Raw genomic sequence first — 20146 nt, forward strand, 5'->3', positions numbered from 1 at the left:
CAGGCAGTGCTTTGAGTTCTGTCTTCTGCCTCTGACACACCTTCAAGTTAAACTGCAATATTTAAGTTTTATTTTTATTAAATTTCTTCATACTAACAAGGTAGTTATACCTATGGTACCAAGTACTGCTGCATTCCAACCTTTGCACTTAAATAAAAATCTGGATTTCTTCTTATTTGGAAAGTCATGTTGCAACAGGACTATGTCAGAAAGGCAGGTCTGGAGGATCCTTGGCACAAAATCAGCTAAAATACCCTGTCCCATTCTGTTTGTGTGCTCTAGTGCTCTGCACTGCTGGCACTTGCTTCAATGGAGGGAAATGTTCTGAAGAAGGATCCCAGGTGTGCCAGTGCCCTGCAGGATTCCAGGGGCCTCGCTGCCAGTATGGTGAGTCCAGTGGAAACTCTCTCAAGTACACCTCGTGTTCAGCTAAAATGAATCTTCAACAAAGAAGATTAAAACAAAAATATTTTATTAATGTTGACTTAAAATTAAAAATGCCTTTGCTGCACTTTTAAGTGGTTATTTGATCATTCCCTGATTTTCCAGATTTTTTTTTTGTTTTTTTTTTTGTGTTGAACTTTAACAAAGCAAGATGAAAATCGAATTTGAGTGCTATCAGATGAGTGTCTGTGGTGGACAATATCACTGAATATCAGCAGTGATGTCCAGTGGAATATCTGTCCATTGCTTCTCAACTTCAGTGTCCCTGTGGTGTTCTTACTGAATTTCTCAGCCTTGCTTTTACCTTTGTGAGAGGAAATTCTGAGCCAAAGCAGGTGGGCAGTAGGTGAAGAATGCAGCAAATCAATCGCTCTGTTTTTGTCATGTGTTTTATTTTTTTAGTGCATCTCAAAATAGGGAGGTTTTATAGCTCACTACCAAATATTTAATAGTATTCCTGGAATAATATATACACCAATCTTTCATTTCACTGCATTCTAGCATACTGTAGACGGAATTCTGTGTGACTTAGACTCTATCACCCACTCTCAGTGAGAATCTTTTTTGTCTCACACACCGGCTCACAATTTGATAAACCTACAATGGGTTGTCTTGTAATTTAACACACTGTGTAAAGCTCTCCAAAATTACAAAACTGCATCCATTTGGCTTCTTAAGGGAGGGAAGAAAGTCATTCCTTCAGAGTAGGCTGTGATTGGGACAAAGGATTTCTTTTGTATTAGGCAAATGATAATTTCCTTTTCAACTGAAGCATATTGTGCTTTGTTCAAAGGAAGGCAGATTTTTGAAGTGTTCCTTTTTTTTCCTCAATTTTAAATTCTAATATGTTCATGTCCTCACCTGGCTTGTCTGTCAGGCAGTGTGAGTGAGAAGGACTACAACAATAAATAAAATGCAGAGCTGTTTACAATGGAGCTGGTGCTGCCTGCAGACAATATTAGCTCAGTGAAGCTGTGATTGGGTATTTCTTTACTGCCCACAGAAACAAGTTTGTGTGGGTGAGTTGAGATGAGCCAGAGTGACAGCAGGGCAGGTTGGTTGTGATTAACTTGCAGAGGAGCTGCTGTTTCAAGGTAAGCAGGATCACAGTCTCCAAGAAGGCTTTATAATAAGCTTTTACCAAATTGTATGTATCTCAGCAAATTATAAATTGTCTTTGCCATTATAAATTGTCTTTTGAGACTCCTTTTTCTTGGAAATACCTATGGAACTGAGGCATTCCCAGCAGGCAGATTGTGTGGGTGCAGTGTGTGGATAGCACAGGTCAGATTTTCAAGCAGAAATGAGATTGTGCAGTCTCTATTTCACAGGTTGGTGACTGCAGCCCCTGTAAAAACAATGAGAGGTATCCTGCAGTCCTTGCTCTTTGCACTTGGGTGGAACTTTTATCTTTGGTCGTTTGTCTGCTTTCTATTGATTCCTGAGGTTTGAATGGAATTCCAGTAGTCATCATTTTCAGGTTTATACAGCAGCTGCTATCGCAGCCTGGCAGGAGGAAGTTTATAAATTGAATTCTGAAGGGAAAAAACCTTCTTTCAGGAAGAATGCTATGGACCATTCACCTGCCTAACAAAAGCGAGGTAATTTAGAGTGTAAGGCCTCTTAACTGTTGCAGGTGCCTCCAGTCAGGTTCTTCTGAGGTTTGTATCATATTTGTGCAAGCAAGAGGAAGAAGAAATGTACTGTGGGACTAACAGCCATAGCCTGTAGTTTTCCTGGCTGATGTTAGAATATTGCTCTTACAGTAGCTTGGATTTAGTGTGGCTGCATTCATCAATATATTCCGGGCTTAATGATCATTAAGCTTAGTCTGTCCCCTCCTCCCTACTTGTCTGTGTGACCTTGCTGTTAATGGGACTGGTTTCTTTCCCTAACCCCGAGGAAAAAGGGAATCTCTTCCACCAGCATCTTTTCCTCGGAGGATTCAGTGGAAGGGAGGGATGCCAGGGAAGCCAGTTTGGCTTTGGAGCACGTGCTGTAAAGGTCAGTGTCAAAGCTGGCGCTGAGATGTGATGGTGCTGTGTCACAGGGGACATGTCCTTGTGCCTGGGGACTGTCCCCAGCTGCCAGCAGTGTCCAGGTGCCCCTCTCAGGGGGAGGGAGGCTCCAGCTGGGTGTGAGACCTCGAGCTGCTGGCAGAAAGCTGCCCCTCAGGTTTTCTTGCTTGTAATCTTGGCTTCTGTCGCTTCTGGTATTGTGGCCTCCTGTCAGACTCCTGACAGAGGAGGAACCACAGGCATTTCATAGCTGCACCTCAGCTCATTGGAGCAAAATTGCTTCATGTCTCCCAATTTATACCTGCCCCTCTCCAACCTTTTTGCTTTTCTCCTCTGCTTCTGTCATCAATGTTGACAGCTGATTCTAAAGTTTCACCTGTGCTGCTGCTCCTGTGATCTCCTTGCTGAGTGCTGTGAACTACAAAGAATAGACAATAAATTAGTATAAAAATATTACTAAATTTATTTACTCTAAGAAGTAAATGGGAATGTGCATCTCAAGAATCTTCTAATCATTCTTTTTGTGGAGTTTTTATTTGCCATTCAGTTGGGGAGTAGGTTGAAAAATGACAAAAATTAAGTTTTGTCCTGAAGAAAGTTTGTGATGGATTCTCCAGAATGACTGGAGACAGCCCAGTGCCTTCCAGTGATCTCAGCAGAGATGATTATTCACAATTGGCATGATAGCAACTAATGACTTTTTAAAGGAATCATGGGATGTTCTTGTAGCCTGGGACAAGATTTATTCCTGATGAGATGCTGAAAGGGTCAGGGCTCCTGTAACAAATTTGATGTAATTGTGTTTAAAAATGTGTTACTGCATCTCTTGTACACGTCACTCCATAGTTTTATTATTTTACCCACACAAGCAGCAATGAAAACTTAGGAGAAAGATTTATGAGTGAAATGGTCGAGTTCTTCATACAGCCATTGCAGGGACTGGGTAACAGATTGAGCTGTCTCTTGCATTGTCTGCTGCAATTTGTCTTGTAATAATAGACTTATATCAATTACAATGTAAACTTGCAAGCTGGATTTCTTTCTGTTTTTTTAAACTTGTTTGGAAATTGTGATCCCCGTTTTGCCCAGTGTAAGGGAGGGAAAACATGTAACAAAAAAGAGAGAAGGCAAAAGCCAGTGCAAAGAATAAATTCTGCTGCAGTGCTGGTGTCATTGATATTCACTAGTTGTCCTGGTAACCTTGTTCAAGGCCTGGTAACCACCTGAGCTGGACATGGAAGTAAACTAATTTCATTTACCTTGTTTAATTCAGCCTTGGGACTTTTACTTGGACATGCAGCCAGTGAAAACATTCCAAATTCTACAAAAAAGGGTGCATTTATTTATTCCTCGTGTATATAGAGTTGCTCAATGGAAAATGAGGGGTTAGTTTTAACTCTTAACGTGTTTTGTCATCAAATCTCAAGTTGTTGCTGGCTTTACTGAGTGCCTCCTGATGGGTTTTAAAACATAAAGTAAAAGAACAGAGTGAGAATTGAACAGGCGTTGTAATGTCTTGACTGATACAGAACCCGAGCATGGTTAATGTTTTGCAAGAGGCTCCCATAATTAAGAAAAATGGAGTTGTACTTATTCTGTGTGAGACAATGGGTGTAACTGGAAGATGTTTACATGTAATTGAGGAATGACCAGGGAAGACTTGTCAGGAAAGTCATCTCATAGTGACATGGTGTTTGTCCTCTTAGGAGATGTTTATCCTCCTTAAAGAAAGCTGAATACAATATTCCAGTATTTCACAGGTAAGGTGTCAATAGATTCAATTTTTACACTAGTGTTTGCTGTCACACAAGTGGAATTTTAAGTTCTTTTGCAGTGCCTGCTGCAGATCATGGAAGACTGCAGTAAGTGCTTTCCAGGGAGGCAGTGTGCTCTGCTGAGTGCAGTGCTCACCTGATAAAAGCTTTCTTTTTCACCAGCCACTGACCTTGGATATTTAGTGCAGTAACTTTTAGCAAATTACCCCACTCTGCCTGGGCTTTGTTGTACATGAAATGTTGATAATGGTGGCTCATTCCTTTGTCAGGTGCTTTGAGACCCAAGTAATTAAGTGTAAGATAATAGCATTGGAATGTGTATATAAAGGCAAAATGCACACTGCACGGGTAGCTAAATGAAATGCTTATGAGGGAGATATTCATCAGTTCATTGACTAGCTGTCAATCTCTGCCTTCACTCTGGTCACACACTATTAAGATATTGAGCTGTATAAAGATTCTGGTAAACAAAAATGTCAGCACCTCCTAGACCAGGTAGATCAGAGTTTACATTATAGAACTGCTTAAAACAAAGGCAGGGGTTTTTTTAAGCCATTGATTAAAATGGCAGGAATTCTGATATATCTTCTTGCAAATAAAAATACACTTTTCCTTCACTGTGTGAAAGAATTTTCTTCCATTTTCCTCTAGGAAATATTTCTTCCTGCAAAAAGCTGTTTGATTCAACTTCTGATTAATGTCCTGCCTGCCACCCTGGTTTCTTGTAGAGGTGAAGTTTTTCTTCTTTGAGGCTGAAGACTTACACAAGCCTTACAGAGCAGTGTAAATCCATGAACCAGTGCTACAAATTCTCCTTCTTTAAAACAGCAAATGGCAAGCTGAAAGCTCCCATGGATCTGTTGCCCATAGGGATGTCTTCAGTTTTCTTTCCCACTGAAACTAAAAAAATGTTTAAATATTTTTGGAAGTAAATTAGTTCTGATGTCTGGGCCCTCATTGTGCCAGGGGTTTTGGCATTTTGATTTCATATTTTGGCTACAATTCCTCTGAAGTTTGACCCAAGAAAACCTTTTTAACTTAAAAGTTTGCCATTAGCCCATAGGGAGAGTGGAAGAGAATGGGGCAAAAAATAATTTATGCTCAGTTTGCTCTAGTTTAGTGCATGTAATATCTTAAAGATACCAGGTTTTGGGGTGGTTTTTTTTTCTGTTTTAGCACAGTCATTTTCCTGCTCTAAGTGACTCAGTCTCATTAGTGAAATGCCAGCCTGTCATGGCAAGGGAAGCAGAGATGACTGATGAGGCTGCTCAGGGTAGAAAAGTACCTGTCCTCTGGCTGCAGGAAGCCTTGTGATCACCCTCTGTCCTAGTGGGACCCTCGGTTCTGTTCTTTGCTCCTTTTTGACTCCCGGGAGCAGTGGTCCATCAATCCTGTGGAGAATTTTTGGCTACCACGCTCTACCTGTGATGGAGAAGTGCTGGCAGGCAGCACATGGGAAGCTGGAGATGCTTCCTGAAGGAGTCCCAGTGAGCTCTCGACAGCTTGAGAGCATCCTGTGGGCTGGCAATGTGCTGCACTCACTGGTTCCTGCACTGGGACTGTGGTAATGAGCCCTTTTTTAGCACTTGTCAGAGTCATAACAGTGCTGTGTACTTAGAGCATCCAAAACCCTTCCAAGGAGTAAAATTTGAAAACACGAGTGTGTTTAGAACAGCCAGCAGAGCTAACAAGGCGTGTTGACGTGTTCCATCTCATCAGAAGCTCAGAGCAGACTGTGGCACTTCCTTTCTGTCTGTCCTGTGTAGAGCACACAGGAAACACGAGCAGTGTGAGGCAGTTTCAGGTGATGGTGCTTACCTGTCCTCACTTTGTACAGGTGAGGTTCGTTGTGGCCAGCAAGCAATGCTTGGTCTTATGTTAAAGATGTAGCCACTGCTCTAAACTCAGCCAGTTCGAGAGCAAATTGGTTTAATTCAGTGAAACAATTGGCAGTGTAAGTTTTAAACCTTAATATTAGCTGGTCATATTGCAAATGTAGAAGCCCTTTGATGTGATCTGAAAGCCCAGTAAATATTTATCTTTTTTGCTATAATTCTTTTCTACACCGACAAGTTCAGATATTTAAAGCTGTTTTAGGTGATTTTAATTCAGTGTTAAAGTGTTCTGCTGCCCAGCATGCATTTGAAAAGTACCCCTTACATGACTTGAGGTGGTTTTGGATTTAAAGCCTGACTTCAGTTGTCTGGACAACTCTGCCCTTGCTAAAACCAGTGTAAAATAAGGATGACCTTGTGATATTTCCCCTCTCAGTACCTCGTTTCACATGGAAACATTGCTGTTTTCACTGCCTTAGCCCCCTCAGCCTGCATCTCCTCCGTTCCCAGGTGTTGTCTGGAGCTCACTGCCATCAGGTGAGCTCGCAGCACATTCAGCTCTGTGTAATCCTCAGGGTGTCCCCAGCCTCTGTCAGTCCGGGGCTGGCAGGGCTGAACTGGTGTCCTGCTGTCCCTGCTGCCTTCACTTGGATGCTTCTCCTGCAATTCTCTTCTTGCTGACCTCGGAGCTGCTGCCACAGCCTCTTGTTGCCCCAGGTGGGGCAGCGAAGGCTCACAGCATCTGCACAGCCAGTTTGGGCCCTTCCAGAGGCACAGGGAGAAGGGGGAAAACCTCATGTCTTCTTTCAGTTTGTAAGCAGTTTATCTGATTTAGCGAAAATTTAGATGCAATAAAGTCTTCAGTTGCAGCCTTTTAGCTGATTCTGGCCTCACTGGAGAGATAGTCCTTCAGCACTCCAGTGACCTAATTGCCTTGAAATCCTGAGAAACAAAAAGGCACTGCTTGATTTTTATCTTTTTTTATTAACCTCTAAACCTTAAGCCCATAAATTTCGCATTAGATTTTTAATTTTTTGTAATGAGAAGAGAAAATATTTTGAGTATTAAGAAAAAAATCTGTTTCTAATCTATAATGTCATCCCCATCATGTAGGTCTGTCAAAACACTCATCTCCTGACAGGGTTTGGTCTCATGGTGACACACCTTTCTGTAATCTGTCTCCTGTATTCTGGTGACATCTGACAGGTATCCTGACACTTAAAACATAATGGGATTTGTATATTTAAATTATAGACCTGTATAACTACAAATCAATAGGAATGTAACATTGGACCTCAATACAAAGTGTCACAAGTCTGGAGCTGATTAGAAACCCATGAGAAAGATGAGTTTGGATGTTCTTTTGGGCAGAGATTTGCAGAAGACAAATGTAGTGCACAGACCACTGCAGGAGGTATCTGTAATCTCTCCAGGAAAAAAATTATGGTTGAGATAAAATGACATTATCTGTTCTGGTGATAGATAACAGTTGATTCAGAGATTAATCCCGGTTGTGAGCAAGGCAGGATTCAAAAAACCTGAGAGCATGGCTTCCTCCAAACTTTCCATTCTTTCTTCTTTGCTTCACTCCTCACACCCACCTGCTCTTTGCCAATACTGGCCATAGAAACACCTTTCATCACCAGTAAGACACGAAGCTCTCCAGATGAAAAGCCCTTTAAAGCAGCCACTTAAAAGCTTGTGAGGAATAAAAGCTTTGCCGTTCTAAAACAGGAAGGGTAAAAATGCTGATTGAAAAATCATGCCTGGCTCTCTCCTAGGTATGACAGGATATAATCATCAGCCCATCCTGCTGAAAGGCTCTGCAGTGCCTGGGCTCCACAGCCATTAGCAGGAAGCGACAGGTAGACAGACAGCAGAGCTGGAGCTGCAAACAAATAATGTCAGGAGTAAATGAACCTCGCAATAACCACTCGAGAGAGAATTCACCCCTGTTGTCTTTGCCACAAAAGGCTGTTTACTCTGTGCTTGCTGGGAAAGGGAAAAGTAAAAAATCACGGGGGAAGAGCTGCTGGCTGGCTGCTGGCATTTCTCTGCTGCTGGTTACAAGTCACAGCAAAGCTGAGTGCCATGCAGGGGTGCTGTGCAGGTACATTCTTCCCCCCCACACACTAACAAAAGGTGAATGAGCAGACTTGGAGTCTCTAGAAACATCTGGGTTCTATTTCGTGACACCTGCATGGCCTCTGTGTGGCTGGGGGCAGATTTATTTGGGTTTCCAGCTTGCTTCAGGGATTCGAGCTGGATCACAATGAATTTGATCAGGTAATGCTGATGAATTTAATTAGCCCAAGGTGCCATGGCAAAACTCTGGCAGCACCCAGTTCATGCAGTGCTTATATAGCTCTGGATGCAACCCCTGTATTAATAAAACATCTAGAGAACATGGAATTTGAACTGATTTGGCAGGATATCCAGCAGATTGTTATGTCTTTAAGAATATTTTCGTTGTGTTTTTGGTAGCTTTTCAGAGTGAAGCTGGAGATGGTTGCTGAGTATTTCTGTCTGCAGAGAGCTCTGCCCTTTTCCAGCCTTCCCATGCTCTGAGTTAGAGGTCAAACACTTGTGTTGCACTTTCCTTCCCATCCTCAAAAATCTTTGGACTGACGTGTGTTTCCAACGAGGTACAAATAGCAGGAGAACCCCTGACAAACAAAGCTTGGCTGGCTGTCGTTTTTCTACTTCAGTGGCATTAGTGCAGTGTGTCACTGCTGATTGCTGCTCCTGCCATGAGATGTTCTTGAGGCATTGTAACTGCAACGTCTCCTGTGAAAGGGAGGGAGAGGAGCTGCCTTGAGCAGCACTGCAAGGACTATGACTGACAAAGTCAAATTTGGCTAGTTAATTATTTTTGCTGACCTAAACCCTTTAAAGCACAGATATGGGCAGATTTGCACTGTAAAAGGGGAAAAAGGGATACCTCTAGGAATGTGTGGGTTTAGCTGTTTGGTCAGGACTGTGTCATTTGGAAGGAAGAACAAATTTTTACCTTCCACTGGACCAGGTTGCTCCAAGCCCTGTCCTTGAACACTCTCAGGAAGGGGGATCCACAACTTCTCTGGTCTGGTACCTCTAAATCTATTTTAAGCCAGGAACAATGGCCTTTAAAAATTATTTTAGCATCAAAGGAAAGCCTGTGGTGCCTGTCCTGGTTCCTTTCCAGCCCTTGTCTGCAGTTCTCTCAAGCTGGGTCTGGGTATGTGCTTTATGCCAGAGGCTGTGTTTCAAGGCTTAGGAGTAGATGTGTTAATGTGTATCCTGTCACTTTTCCTACAGAAAAAGGAAGCAGACTCCTTCCATCCTGTGCCTTGTGTCTCCTTGGGTGTCCTCTCAGTGCTTTTAAGGAAACAGCTATTTGTTATCAGCCATCATCCACCTAGAAATTTGTTTTCTCAGGTGTAATGACTGCACAGAATTCTTCAGCATAAATACTATTTTACAGTCATTTAACAGCATTTTCAGTGCCGATGTTTATTTCATCTAAAGGGGGCAAAAGAGTTAATTACATTGTCGAGAAAGGGAGGCAGAATCTTGCCAGCAACCACGAGGCACTGCTGCTCACTTCGATAGAACTGAACTCACAGTAGTGGCAGCTGGATTTAATTATAAGTTTGCAACCCTGTGGTTTCAGCAGCAGCTGCTGAAGAATGGATAATGCAAGTAGCCTTCGAAGCCATTCACATTAGAGATAAAACCTTGTCATTCACCGAGACAGCTGACTGAACAAGTATTAAAATGAATAAAGATTTCCCCAGGGAGGTTGCAGGATGAGGTTTGTTTTTTTGTCTCTCTGGCTCTTGCTCAGATTTGTCAGGCGTGCAGGGTTTTACCCTGCTTCCACCCCAAAATAAAAGACTACTCACAAATAAAAGTCTTAGATTATCTAATCTAAGCACTGGTTGTGTGATTAACCTCAACAAGTTAGGAAGGAAATATTGCTAACTGGATTTTTTTTTTTGTATTTCTGTAGCAACCTTAAGAAAGGACTATCCCTGCCTGCAACAGGGATGTGCTAAAGATACCTTTAAAATTCACTTTATTTGTCATTTTATTCCATGGTATGTCAGTAATAGACTACAGTAACTGAAATGCTATGGAAACGTATGTGACTACTGAACTTACATTTTCATTATTTTGTTGTTGATGTATTTCAGCTTTTATAAAATGGAAAGCTAAAAGTTTCAAAGTGAGTTTGAGCCTTGTAAAACTAAAACTAATAGCTAGAATCTCCACAGGCAAATTAAAATATTCTCCAAGCCAGGCTGGAACAAGAACTTGATCTAAATGATTCTTCCAGCATCATTGGCCAGTTGCTTCCTGAAATGATTTTGCATGTTCTCTTAAGTTTTGAGGTGACTTGGAGTATTGGAAGCCCTTTTCTGTTTTTTCTACCATAAGATTTAGTATCCTCTGAAAGCAGGTCCTGTTTGAGATAGATTTTGTTGGTCACATAAAAAGCTAAGAAGGTTGGGTAAATTCCACATTTGACTGTTTCAAAATTGAGTCTTTCCTAAGTGTCCTCTTAGGTGCTTCCTTTTTTCCCCAATAATAATGAAAGCACCGACTTACTCTCCTTAAAGGAAGTGCAGCTTTTATTTGTCTAGGCAGATATTTAATTTCTGCTTTGTCACATCTCATGTGGAAAAAGAGGCAGCTATGGATGAAGTGGTCCCTGGAGGCACTGGCCCTGTGTTTCTTCTTTCTTTTGTTTTTGAATGTCTTTATAATTATTTTTTGTTTTCCCTCTTCATTTTTTTCCATTCTTGCTACTTTCCAAAGCTCAAGTTGTGACTTTAAACTTAAAGTTCTTAAACTTTAGATCCAGTTATTTCAAAACTGTTTTCTGCTTCTTCAGATACTTTGTAATAATCTAAGTATTCCAGAAGCTGAAAAGGCCAAATCTATTTTGTGGGCACTTGGAATGAAAGTGGCTGCTCCTGTTTTTCAGACGTTTGAGAGAATCTCATGGTGGTACTGAAGTGGGGGAATTGGTGTCTGTGCTATCCTTTTAACGAAAACTTATTTCTTACTGTTTCCTTTTTTGTAAAATCTAATTGCTTTTGCTTCACCAAGAATTCACAGGCAATTGCTTTTCTCAATGCTATCCATACTGCAAGGGGAGCTTTTGTGTGCAGGGTTGCTGACCTGAATCTGTTTTTTTCTCTCTGATTTCACTGTCTGGGAGCTCAGAGAGCTGACAGGAGTTAGGGGAGGCAGTGCTGATCTGCTGGATGTCTGACATCGTTTCCTTCACACGTGAGTACTGGAAATCCTGTTAGGATTAACATAATGTAACATGAGGGGAGAAAGAGCCCATTCCACGGAAATCTTTATGGCTGTATTTTCACTTGTCTGTCCATCTCTTCTTGCTACACCTGCTCCAGTCTGAGATGCACCTGCAGTGTGACTTTTATCCTTCCCCACTGACCCTTTGCAGCTCTCACTGAGTCCTCTAGATATGTGCTGTATTTTGTTTTAAATAATCTAGAAGCTGTAAATGTAACTTTCTTGGTGGTTGGGGAAAAAAAAGGTAGCTCAACATGATGTTAAACTTCCTGAATATTTCCTCATTTTGGATCTCGGTATCCTATGGAACATAGTCGTGAAATTGTGTGCAAATCTTGTTTAACTGAATATCCTTGTTTGTTGTGCTGCTGCTATAAATAGGGGCTGTTTATGTAAGTGATGTTTGCCAAGCTGAATCTGCAGTGCATCCTTTCTGGGTCCTTGTACAGCCAAATAAATCAAGAGTTCAGATAAATCCTCTCTTCCCCAATTTCTGTGTTTTGTGGTTAAAATCTTTTTTCATGCACTGGAAGGTGGTACTGTATGAATAAACCTGGGAACTGAATTTGGAATTATTTTCACACACAGTCTCCACTTGTAATAATCCTTTGGTTTTATGTGGTGTGGGAAGCAACAGGAGGGAGAATGTGCTAACAGAGTAGATAAGAGAGAGATGTTCATCAGAGGGCAGACTTAATAACTGTGAAATAAGTGAATACATTACAATGCTTGCTAAATTCTTTGCATGGAGAGCAAATTCATCTGTGGCATGACTGTGCAATTATACATTGATTGCAGCAGAGTTCTGCTTCACATCTCTAGAGAATTTTGCCACAATTTGTATCACGTTCCACCTTCGTTCCAGCCAAGTAAACTTGAGACAGAAGAAAATTGCACAATACATGGGGAAAAATGGAAAAGGAGAAACTGTAGGTGTAGCTCTGAGCGTTGTTCTCGTCATCATCTTTGTGTTGCAGAGAGCTTTGTGTGAGGATCCATTTATCCTGGCAGTTGTTCATTATCCTGCCAGCCCCTTGGCATTATCATTCATCCTGACAAGCACATAATAAAGCCAGGAGTTTCAGATCTGATGAACAACTGTATCTGTGAATAAATACTTCAGGATTTTTGGGTTGGGCAGCTAATTCAGTTTCGCTGAAAACATTCTCTTGGTTTTGTCTCATTCTACGTGGAAATGGGATGGCGAATATTGGGTTCACCAAAACCTGAAATGCCATCATTCCTCGCATGGACTATGGACAGCTTGCTGGAAGTGAAGGATAAAGCTAACTAGCAATTTAGGCAAATGTTTGAAAAGTAGCATAACTCATTAAAATATCACAGAAAGTTAGTTATCCATTCAGAGCAGTTCAAACTGAGGTTTGGATGGTACCTGTCTTGTCTCATTTTTCTCAAACTTCCTGTGTATTCTTAGATAAGTATTTGTAATGTAAGGGTGCTGTCTTTATTAAAAAAACAAACCAAACCAAAAAACAACAACAACAACAACAACAACATCAACAACAAAAAAACAAGAAAAAAACTTAAAAAGAACCAAAAAAACCCAAAAGGTGGCATGCTACAAGCATGTTGTTGTAAAAGCCTGGTCAGGTAATTTGTGAGCTCAGCACTTCAGAATTGTTACTGCATCCCAGAAATGGTTCTTTTCACTTCCTCAAGTTTTAATATAAGGAAGACTGCCTAAAGAAAAACAATTTAGCTACCCCAAAATATCCAGACACCCATATTTGTGAAGTTTCAGGTGTACCTAAACATTAAGAAAAGGGAGATGCACTGGTTCAGTGGGGGAAGAATGCCTGGGAGAAGAACTGAGTGAGGTTAAATCTTCTCTGACATGGTCTTGGTTAACCAGCATTTTTTTAACCATTCTCTTAGTGCAAGTTCTTCTTATTAATTGATTTATTGCTCTCATGGCCTCTTCATAAATGTTCATTTACATAAGCTTTCAAAAATGCAAATTCAATGCCAATATATTTTTCTTTTATTTTTAATAGACATACCAATGCATCAAGATGAAAGTGTGTATAGCAACAGCACATTCTATCTTATAAATATCGAAATAGATTTAAAATATGCTCTCTGAGTAGCACTGTACCTTGGAATTCAGAAGCAGAATATGCCTGCAGTTCATCCCTGGCTGGCTGCACTGCAGTTTGTTCTGTCTGTACCATGCTCTGGATAGAATGCTGTGAGTCTTGTTTGCCCTTTACCCTGACACGGGTACTTAGTAACTATCACCTGATTTATTTTACTGGGCTTGTTCCCATCCAATATCAAATTTCCTGACTTAGGAGTTTTAAGCAGGCCATATTTTTTGCTCTGTTGGGAGGCCCATATTTCTGTCACCATTTCAAAGGTTTTCTGTGTGGTCATTATTAACCTTGTTCAGTGCTAACAGCAAACCTGTGAGATGTTTAACTAGTGATGGTGAAGATCTCTCGCCTGAATAACACACTGGCTTGACAGATGTGCCAGTCTCTTCCTAATGATACTCTGATGGCTGTGTATTAGTGGCTACCTTCCTTTTCCCTCTGCCTCCACTCAGAATTGGGACTGAAGCATGAGATGAATTTTTGTGTTTGGACTCGGTTGTTTATTAATTCTTATCTAAAGTACAGTGAGTGCTACAGCACTTCCAGCTAACAAGCTAAAAGCAAAAAAAATGGAGGTGTATCTCATTTGTTACAAGGTCTTTTAAGGCCTAACTATCCAGTTAAGAGCTAACATCTATATTATTTGTACTTTTGACCCAATAACCGAACACTTGTGACCCGTAGTGTGGCACCTTCTATCCAACCAAAAGCTACTACCTAAAACCAAGAAGGAAAAGGAAGAAGAAGGAAGAAGCCAATGCCCAAAACTTCTATCTTCTCCCATACCTATTATTGTATTCTAAAATCCCAAATTCCAAACCCTTCACCGTGGGAAATTGCACACTTCTATTCAAACTACACACCTGTGATTCTAACTCCATCACTCACATTTGGAAGCTTTCTCTAAGGCCTCCAGTATAAAGCAGTGTTCTTTTGAGGGTGGGTGCCAGAAAGCTCAAAACTCCAGGCTTCAGGCTTCCAGCAGCTGTGGGCTAAATTAATTGGTGACTTGCAAAGCTTTGCTGCCCTGAAGCTGGAGGACAAAGGGTGTGGGGGTTGTACTCATCCTGAAACGACATCAGTGTCCATGTCTTAGAGTGTACACAGTCCTGGGGAAAAGAAAATCAATTTGGCCTTGCTGTTTGAGGGCAGAGTGACTGGAGGTTCCTCTCGTGCTGCTGTGTCATCCCACTTGAGGGACAGAGAGGTCCTGCTTTATCCAGCACTTTCCTCAAGTCCCCTTCCTGCAATTCAGGCTCATGTTTCATCCACTGCAGTGTTGTTTCTCGCTTTCCTTTGGTTAGTGCTGCAGGATGTCAGTGTGAGGATCAGGGTGGCTGGCTCTGTGTGGTAGTCCCTGGGATGAGGGTGGTGCAGTCTCCTGGGAAGTGTTTCTTGTGTTTTACTGCACTGGAGTGTGAATGGAGCTGGTGAAGAGCTTCTGCAGAGCTTTGTGAAGCACCTGGTCTGCTCCCCAAGTCAGGAGGGACTTGTTGCCTTGCTGTAGGTCTTAAATATTATCCCCAGCCCTTGGGATGGAAGTGATGGCTTTAGGTTGTACCCTACACTGCCAGACATGCGTGTTCCTCAAGGGCTCTTGCCCAGCCCAGCAGGAGATGTTTATGTTGGCTTAAGACTCTCACATCCTCTCCCTGAAGGTTTGGTATGGCAGGCGTTTTGCCAGGTTTAAACTCTGCATCAGGCTTATTTTACTTTTCTAGAGAAAATGAACTCTTAACCCCACTACCACGGGTCTGTCCTTGGCTTGTTCTGTGTCTGGGGCAAGCACCTTTTAGGCTTTCTCATCTTGCCCATCTGTGAAGTACATATTAGAAATGTGGATGGTTTATTAATCTTAATAATTGCAAAGCCTTTTGAAGCCCTTGTAGAGAATTTCATCTGTATGGAGAAACACTCATTAAAGCCTATTCAGGTCACAGTGAAGGAAGTGAGACTTTGTGGTTTAAAAAAACACTCATTTCAAAATTCTCTTTAAAGTATTGCAGCATCTACATTAAAACTGAGGAGGGCTATTGATTTAATGCACACAATATGATATTGTGCTGTTAGGTTTTTCTTTCAGTAGAAATTTGCTATTGATTGTTTTCACTTTGACCAGATAGAAATGAATAGTGAAGTAAGTTTTCAAAAGTTGCCAATATGAAAAAAAAAAAAAATCTGAACAGTTTCTTGCCATTTTTGATGTAGTGTATTTGTAATGATCTCATTCTTTCTCATACTTAAGGAAATCGTTGTCTCCATTTTCTTGAGTATAGATTTAAGCTTAAAATGCAAGTTTGTATAAATGGCAGTACTTCATGACTTGCTGTTACAATTCATAGGCAGGAAAATGTGAATGTTGCAGATATTTGAAGGGACTTTGGCTGAAATTACCCTGACTTAGACTCTTTTCAGCCCTGCTGGCTTTGAGGGAGGGATATGAGGCAGCAGAAGACTTGATGCACCATTAACCACTCTAAAATAGAGGACCTTCTTGACTTAGGTATTTGCAGCTCAGACTGAAATCACTGAGAGGTTGAAATGTGAAACAATGCAAGTTCAGGTTGAAACGAACTGTCCCAGCAGAATTTGGGAGAGAGCAGGGGCAAAGTGTTAAAATACCACTTTATATACAATGGCTTTGTCTGGCAGAGTCCCTCCTGACTGCATACACCCTAAGCGTGTTTGGAAGCTTCATTATTGGTTAAAGATGTGCTGTCACCATGGAGTAAATGAGAAATCATAATCTCCTGCTGGAAGTGATGGGAGACCTCACAGACTTGAGGCGTGGCTGAATCTCTCTGTCCGAGGACTCCAAGCTGGTGCCAGTCAGCATGGCAGAATAAAAGTACATCCTAGTTCAGGTGGAGAGGATAAGGAACAGCCAGAAGAGAGGAGAGGAGTTCTAACTTCAGTTGATAGGAGTGTTAGGTGATGTGGAGTGGCAGTTCTGCAATTACGTGGATCTGGGACTATGCAAGCAGAGGGAATAGTCCTGGAGCCAGAGAAGAAATTGAGGAATAGGTGCCAGAAGAATGGATGATTGTTTCATTTTTAATTCTTATTATTTATACCATTAATTTTTTATAGATTTTTTTCTGATGCCTGAAAGTTAGTGGTTTGTGCTATAAACTGAGGTTCTGGTCTTGGCAGTGAAATGCAGCTAGAGGATTTTGGCCGGTCGGCTTGCTTAACTCTGCCCATCTGTCATCAGCATCCTCTGCTCTGTGGCAGAGAGAAACGGGGAGTTTGACTTCAGAGATGCTTGTTATGCCTGGCATGTCACTGCTCGTGACAGATCTGATGTACTCATGTAGCAATTAATGGTGGTGCAGCTTTTCTTTTGGCACCATGCTTCGTGAGTTTTCATCATCCTGCACTTAGTTTGCAGTGAACAAAACACTGAATATTGGAGACGACGAAGGCTGAGGTTGCAGATGCCTTTGCAAATAGAAAAGATGTGCTGTGGTTTAGGCCTGGCTGTGCATCAAGATTTCTGTTTTGAACTTGTTTTCAAGATCAGAGAGATGTTTTGTCTTCATCTCGCCCTGATTTGGAGCAGAGCAACAAAATTCAATTGTTCAAGTGGACCTGAAGATCTCCCTTATTCTGCTTCAGGTCGAGAGCACCTGCACCTTCATCAGAGCCCTGCCCTGGAGCTGCTGAGTAAATCTGCAGTGATCACCATGACTCCTTTTAGAGTCCTCCCTGAAATGAGGAGCCCTTCAGCCACACAGCATCCCTGGTTCTGTGCAAGCCTTGCAGCTTGGCTGGTGCCAGCACAGCATCCCAAAAACATCCCAGTGCTGTGACTGAAGGAAAGCCCTGGGGCTTTGGGGTCCATAACCCCTCCAGGTGGGCTCTCAGGGTTGTTGCAGACCATCTCCAGCTGCTCTCTGAGCAGCTTTGCTCTGCACGAGCATGCGCCTCCTCCATGTCACACCAGAGCTGGGCTCCAGCTCGTGTTTGCTGTGAGATACTTACTTTATTGAATGATCTAAAAATTAAACAAGCTTGTTTTTCTTGGAAAGGTCTCAATAGCCTTCATTGTAAATTTAATTCTGCTGGTGTTTCTGGAAGATCTGATTGGCACAATCCACTGTATTGGGCCTCTTCTCAGAGATGGTCAGCAGGATGGGGTTAGGACAACATTAAAATTTCCTCAGCTGAGAACGTGACTTCTTCTATTCTAATGTAAGACTAGTAAAATAAAACACTAAGTTTAAACTACTTTGCCTCAGAATGAAACTCAGTATAAATATTTAGGCGAAAAATGAAATGTTTTACAGCAAGATACAGTATTCAGCCTCTACTCACATAAAAGAAGGTAATAAAACAAAGATAATCTTTATCTTCACCAAATGAAAAAAAATCCACAACGCTGATCTCACTTAAGCCTGTATAAATAATTACTCTGAATTAATTTTGGGTTTATGTTTATTCTGCAATGTGGTTGTCTGACAGCTGTTTATATGCAGTTGTAGCTTTATAGCCTAATTCTGCTGCTGCTGATGTGAATGTCAAACTCAGCTTCCTTCAGTGGGAGGACAATTAGATCCATCTGAAGAGTAAAACTACGAGTTCTTACTTTATAAAAGTAAATTGTTACAAAGCCCCTTCCTGTCTGTGTTTTCAGTGACTAGAATGTGTTTTCCATATTCAAACTGTAACAAGTTAAAACGTGCATTATTATCTGTGCTGGTTCTAGTGACTATTACAACATCTTTCCAGAGTGTTTTACAGGCATAATATTTCAGGATTTTGCTTATTGTAGTCTTTAAACTGAAAAATGGCTTTCTAGAGCTGAGCTGTCCAAGTCCAGCTTGGCAGCTGCTCTGCTGCAGACTTGGACCCATCCCACTTCACATCTTGTCAATGGAGTTATTCCATATTGTATTACAGATTTCTTATATAAATAACTCCACATCTCAAAGGGACTGAAACAACAGTTCTGGGCTGTGACTTTTCTGATCTTTTATGCCTTTGCTGGCAGTGATGTGTGTGTGGGTCCTGACTCAGCTACTGAACTCTTCTGCCTGCTTTTTTTTTTTTCCCCCTTCTTTTCCATTATTAATACCAGAGGATCCCTTAGGCACCTCAGCCTAGGTCTGCACACCCCATTTGCTGGCCAGTTTTGGTCTTCCAGCCTGGAAGGCCTGGATCATCTATGCTTTAGTAAAAGAATTACAGTAAATCTTTCATATGGGAAAAGAGCTGCTCGGAGCTTGGACTTTCTTATTTTATTCCCTTTGCCCGTATTATGTGTGACAACTAAAGTACCCAGTCATAATCATTTCAAGCCATCATTATTTAGATTATTTTTCCCAAAGGCTATGTAATTCTTTCTGTTTCTCTGCTGTTGACAGGGATGGAAGGGACAGATTTTCGTTGTGGCTTAGTTGCTTTACCATTTGCATACCAACAAAAAGCATTTACTAAAAATCACCTTTCACTACAATAATTTAGCATACAAAAATAAGTATCTTTAAAATACCTTGAAAAGCTATTTCTCTCCAGAAGACTTTAAAAGTTAATTTTAATTATCAGTGCAGCAGGACAGTATTTTCACAGTGAGTATCCTTTGTAGAAGAAATATTTTTTTCAATGCCTTCTTTTGTGGATGGGGAGGTGGGCCTCAAGATCTATTTGTACCCTCTCAAAAAAAGGGTTTTACTAAGTATATCTGCAGAAAGGTGATGGTGCCTGTCATTGAATTGAGTGGTTGATTGACTGATTGATGTCTGTGATATTTAAAATACATAGGAGGATATGCCTGTTTTTAAATAAGTATTTCTGGTTTCAATAAAGAAGGAACGAGCTGCTTTTGGATGCCGTGAGAAATTCCAAACAGTTCCTTGATTTTCTTTTTCCCAGCTACCAGTGTTGCAATGTGGGAATCCAGGTTTATTCCAGTTTCCATGATAGTCCAAGGCACTTTAGTAAAGTCAGAATTGTTTGTTCATATATCTGGTGTGGAGAGAGGTCGTCTCTTAATGAATATGTAATTTTTGAGTGGTGTGTGTGCATGTCTATGCACAAATGTTATCAAAGGGTAAGGAAAATTAAGATTAATTCTGTAAATCTGTAGGGTTTTTTAGCCAATCTTAAAGGTAATAATGCTGTTTTCCTGCTTTGCTTAGAAATGTTGTTGACATACACATACACATACAAATAAACTCCAGGTTCACTGTCCCTGAATAGCCTGGGCATTGTGGATACACACAAAGATATTCTTTAAGGGGAGCCTCTTCCTGGCTTTCCTTACAAATGCTCACAAGAAGAGCAGAACCTTCCCAAGACATGTTTTTTCTGAGGATCTGTGTCTCAGCTGAAAGTCCTTTAGGACTAAAGCTTCTGCACTAGCCTGGATATTGAAATCTCAGCACCATTAGCTGGAGTGTCCCAATTACTTTAATTGACACAGACATATTTGAGGAGAGAGGCTGTTTCCACGGTTACCAGGATTTGAATTACAGCATAACTTTTTAAAAAGAAAAAAAAATGATAGAAAAAGCCACCTTCCCTCTAAAACTCTAGTCCTATTAAAAGTCAAAGAAATTGTAGTAAGAGCGGAGTAGGCTCGTCCCAGCCCTAGTAAATATGGTCCTAAGCAAAATTATTCAATGGCTTATCTAATGCTGCAGCCACTTTGA

General features: G+C 41.2%; 1 protein-coding gene across 1 annotated transcript in view; it reads left to right on the top strand.

The window, feature by feature from the left end:
• Window positions 1-20146, top strand: part of LOC134047615 (multiple epidermal growth factor-like domains protein 6) — a 186591-nt gene that overhangs the window by 14159 nt on the left and 152286 nt on the right. The window contains exon 4 of the mRNA XM_062498891.1: window positions 283-387. Within this exon, the coding sequence (XP_062354875.1) occupies window positions 283-387 (105 nt within the window). The remainder of the gene's footprint in view (window positions 1-282; window positions 388-20146) is intronic.

Source organism: Cinclus cinclus, chromosome 10, assembly GCF_963662255.1.
Source record: "Cinclus cinclus chromosome 10, bCinCin1.1, whole genome shotgun sequence".
Taxonomy (NCBI): Eukaryota; Metazoa; Chordata; class Aves; order Passeriformes; family Cinclidae; genus Cinclus; species Cinclus cinclus.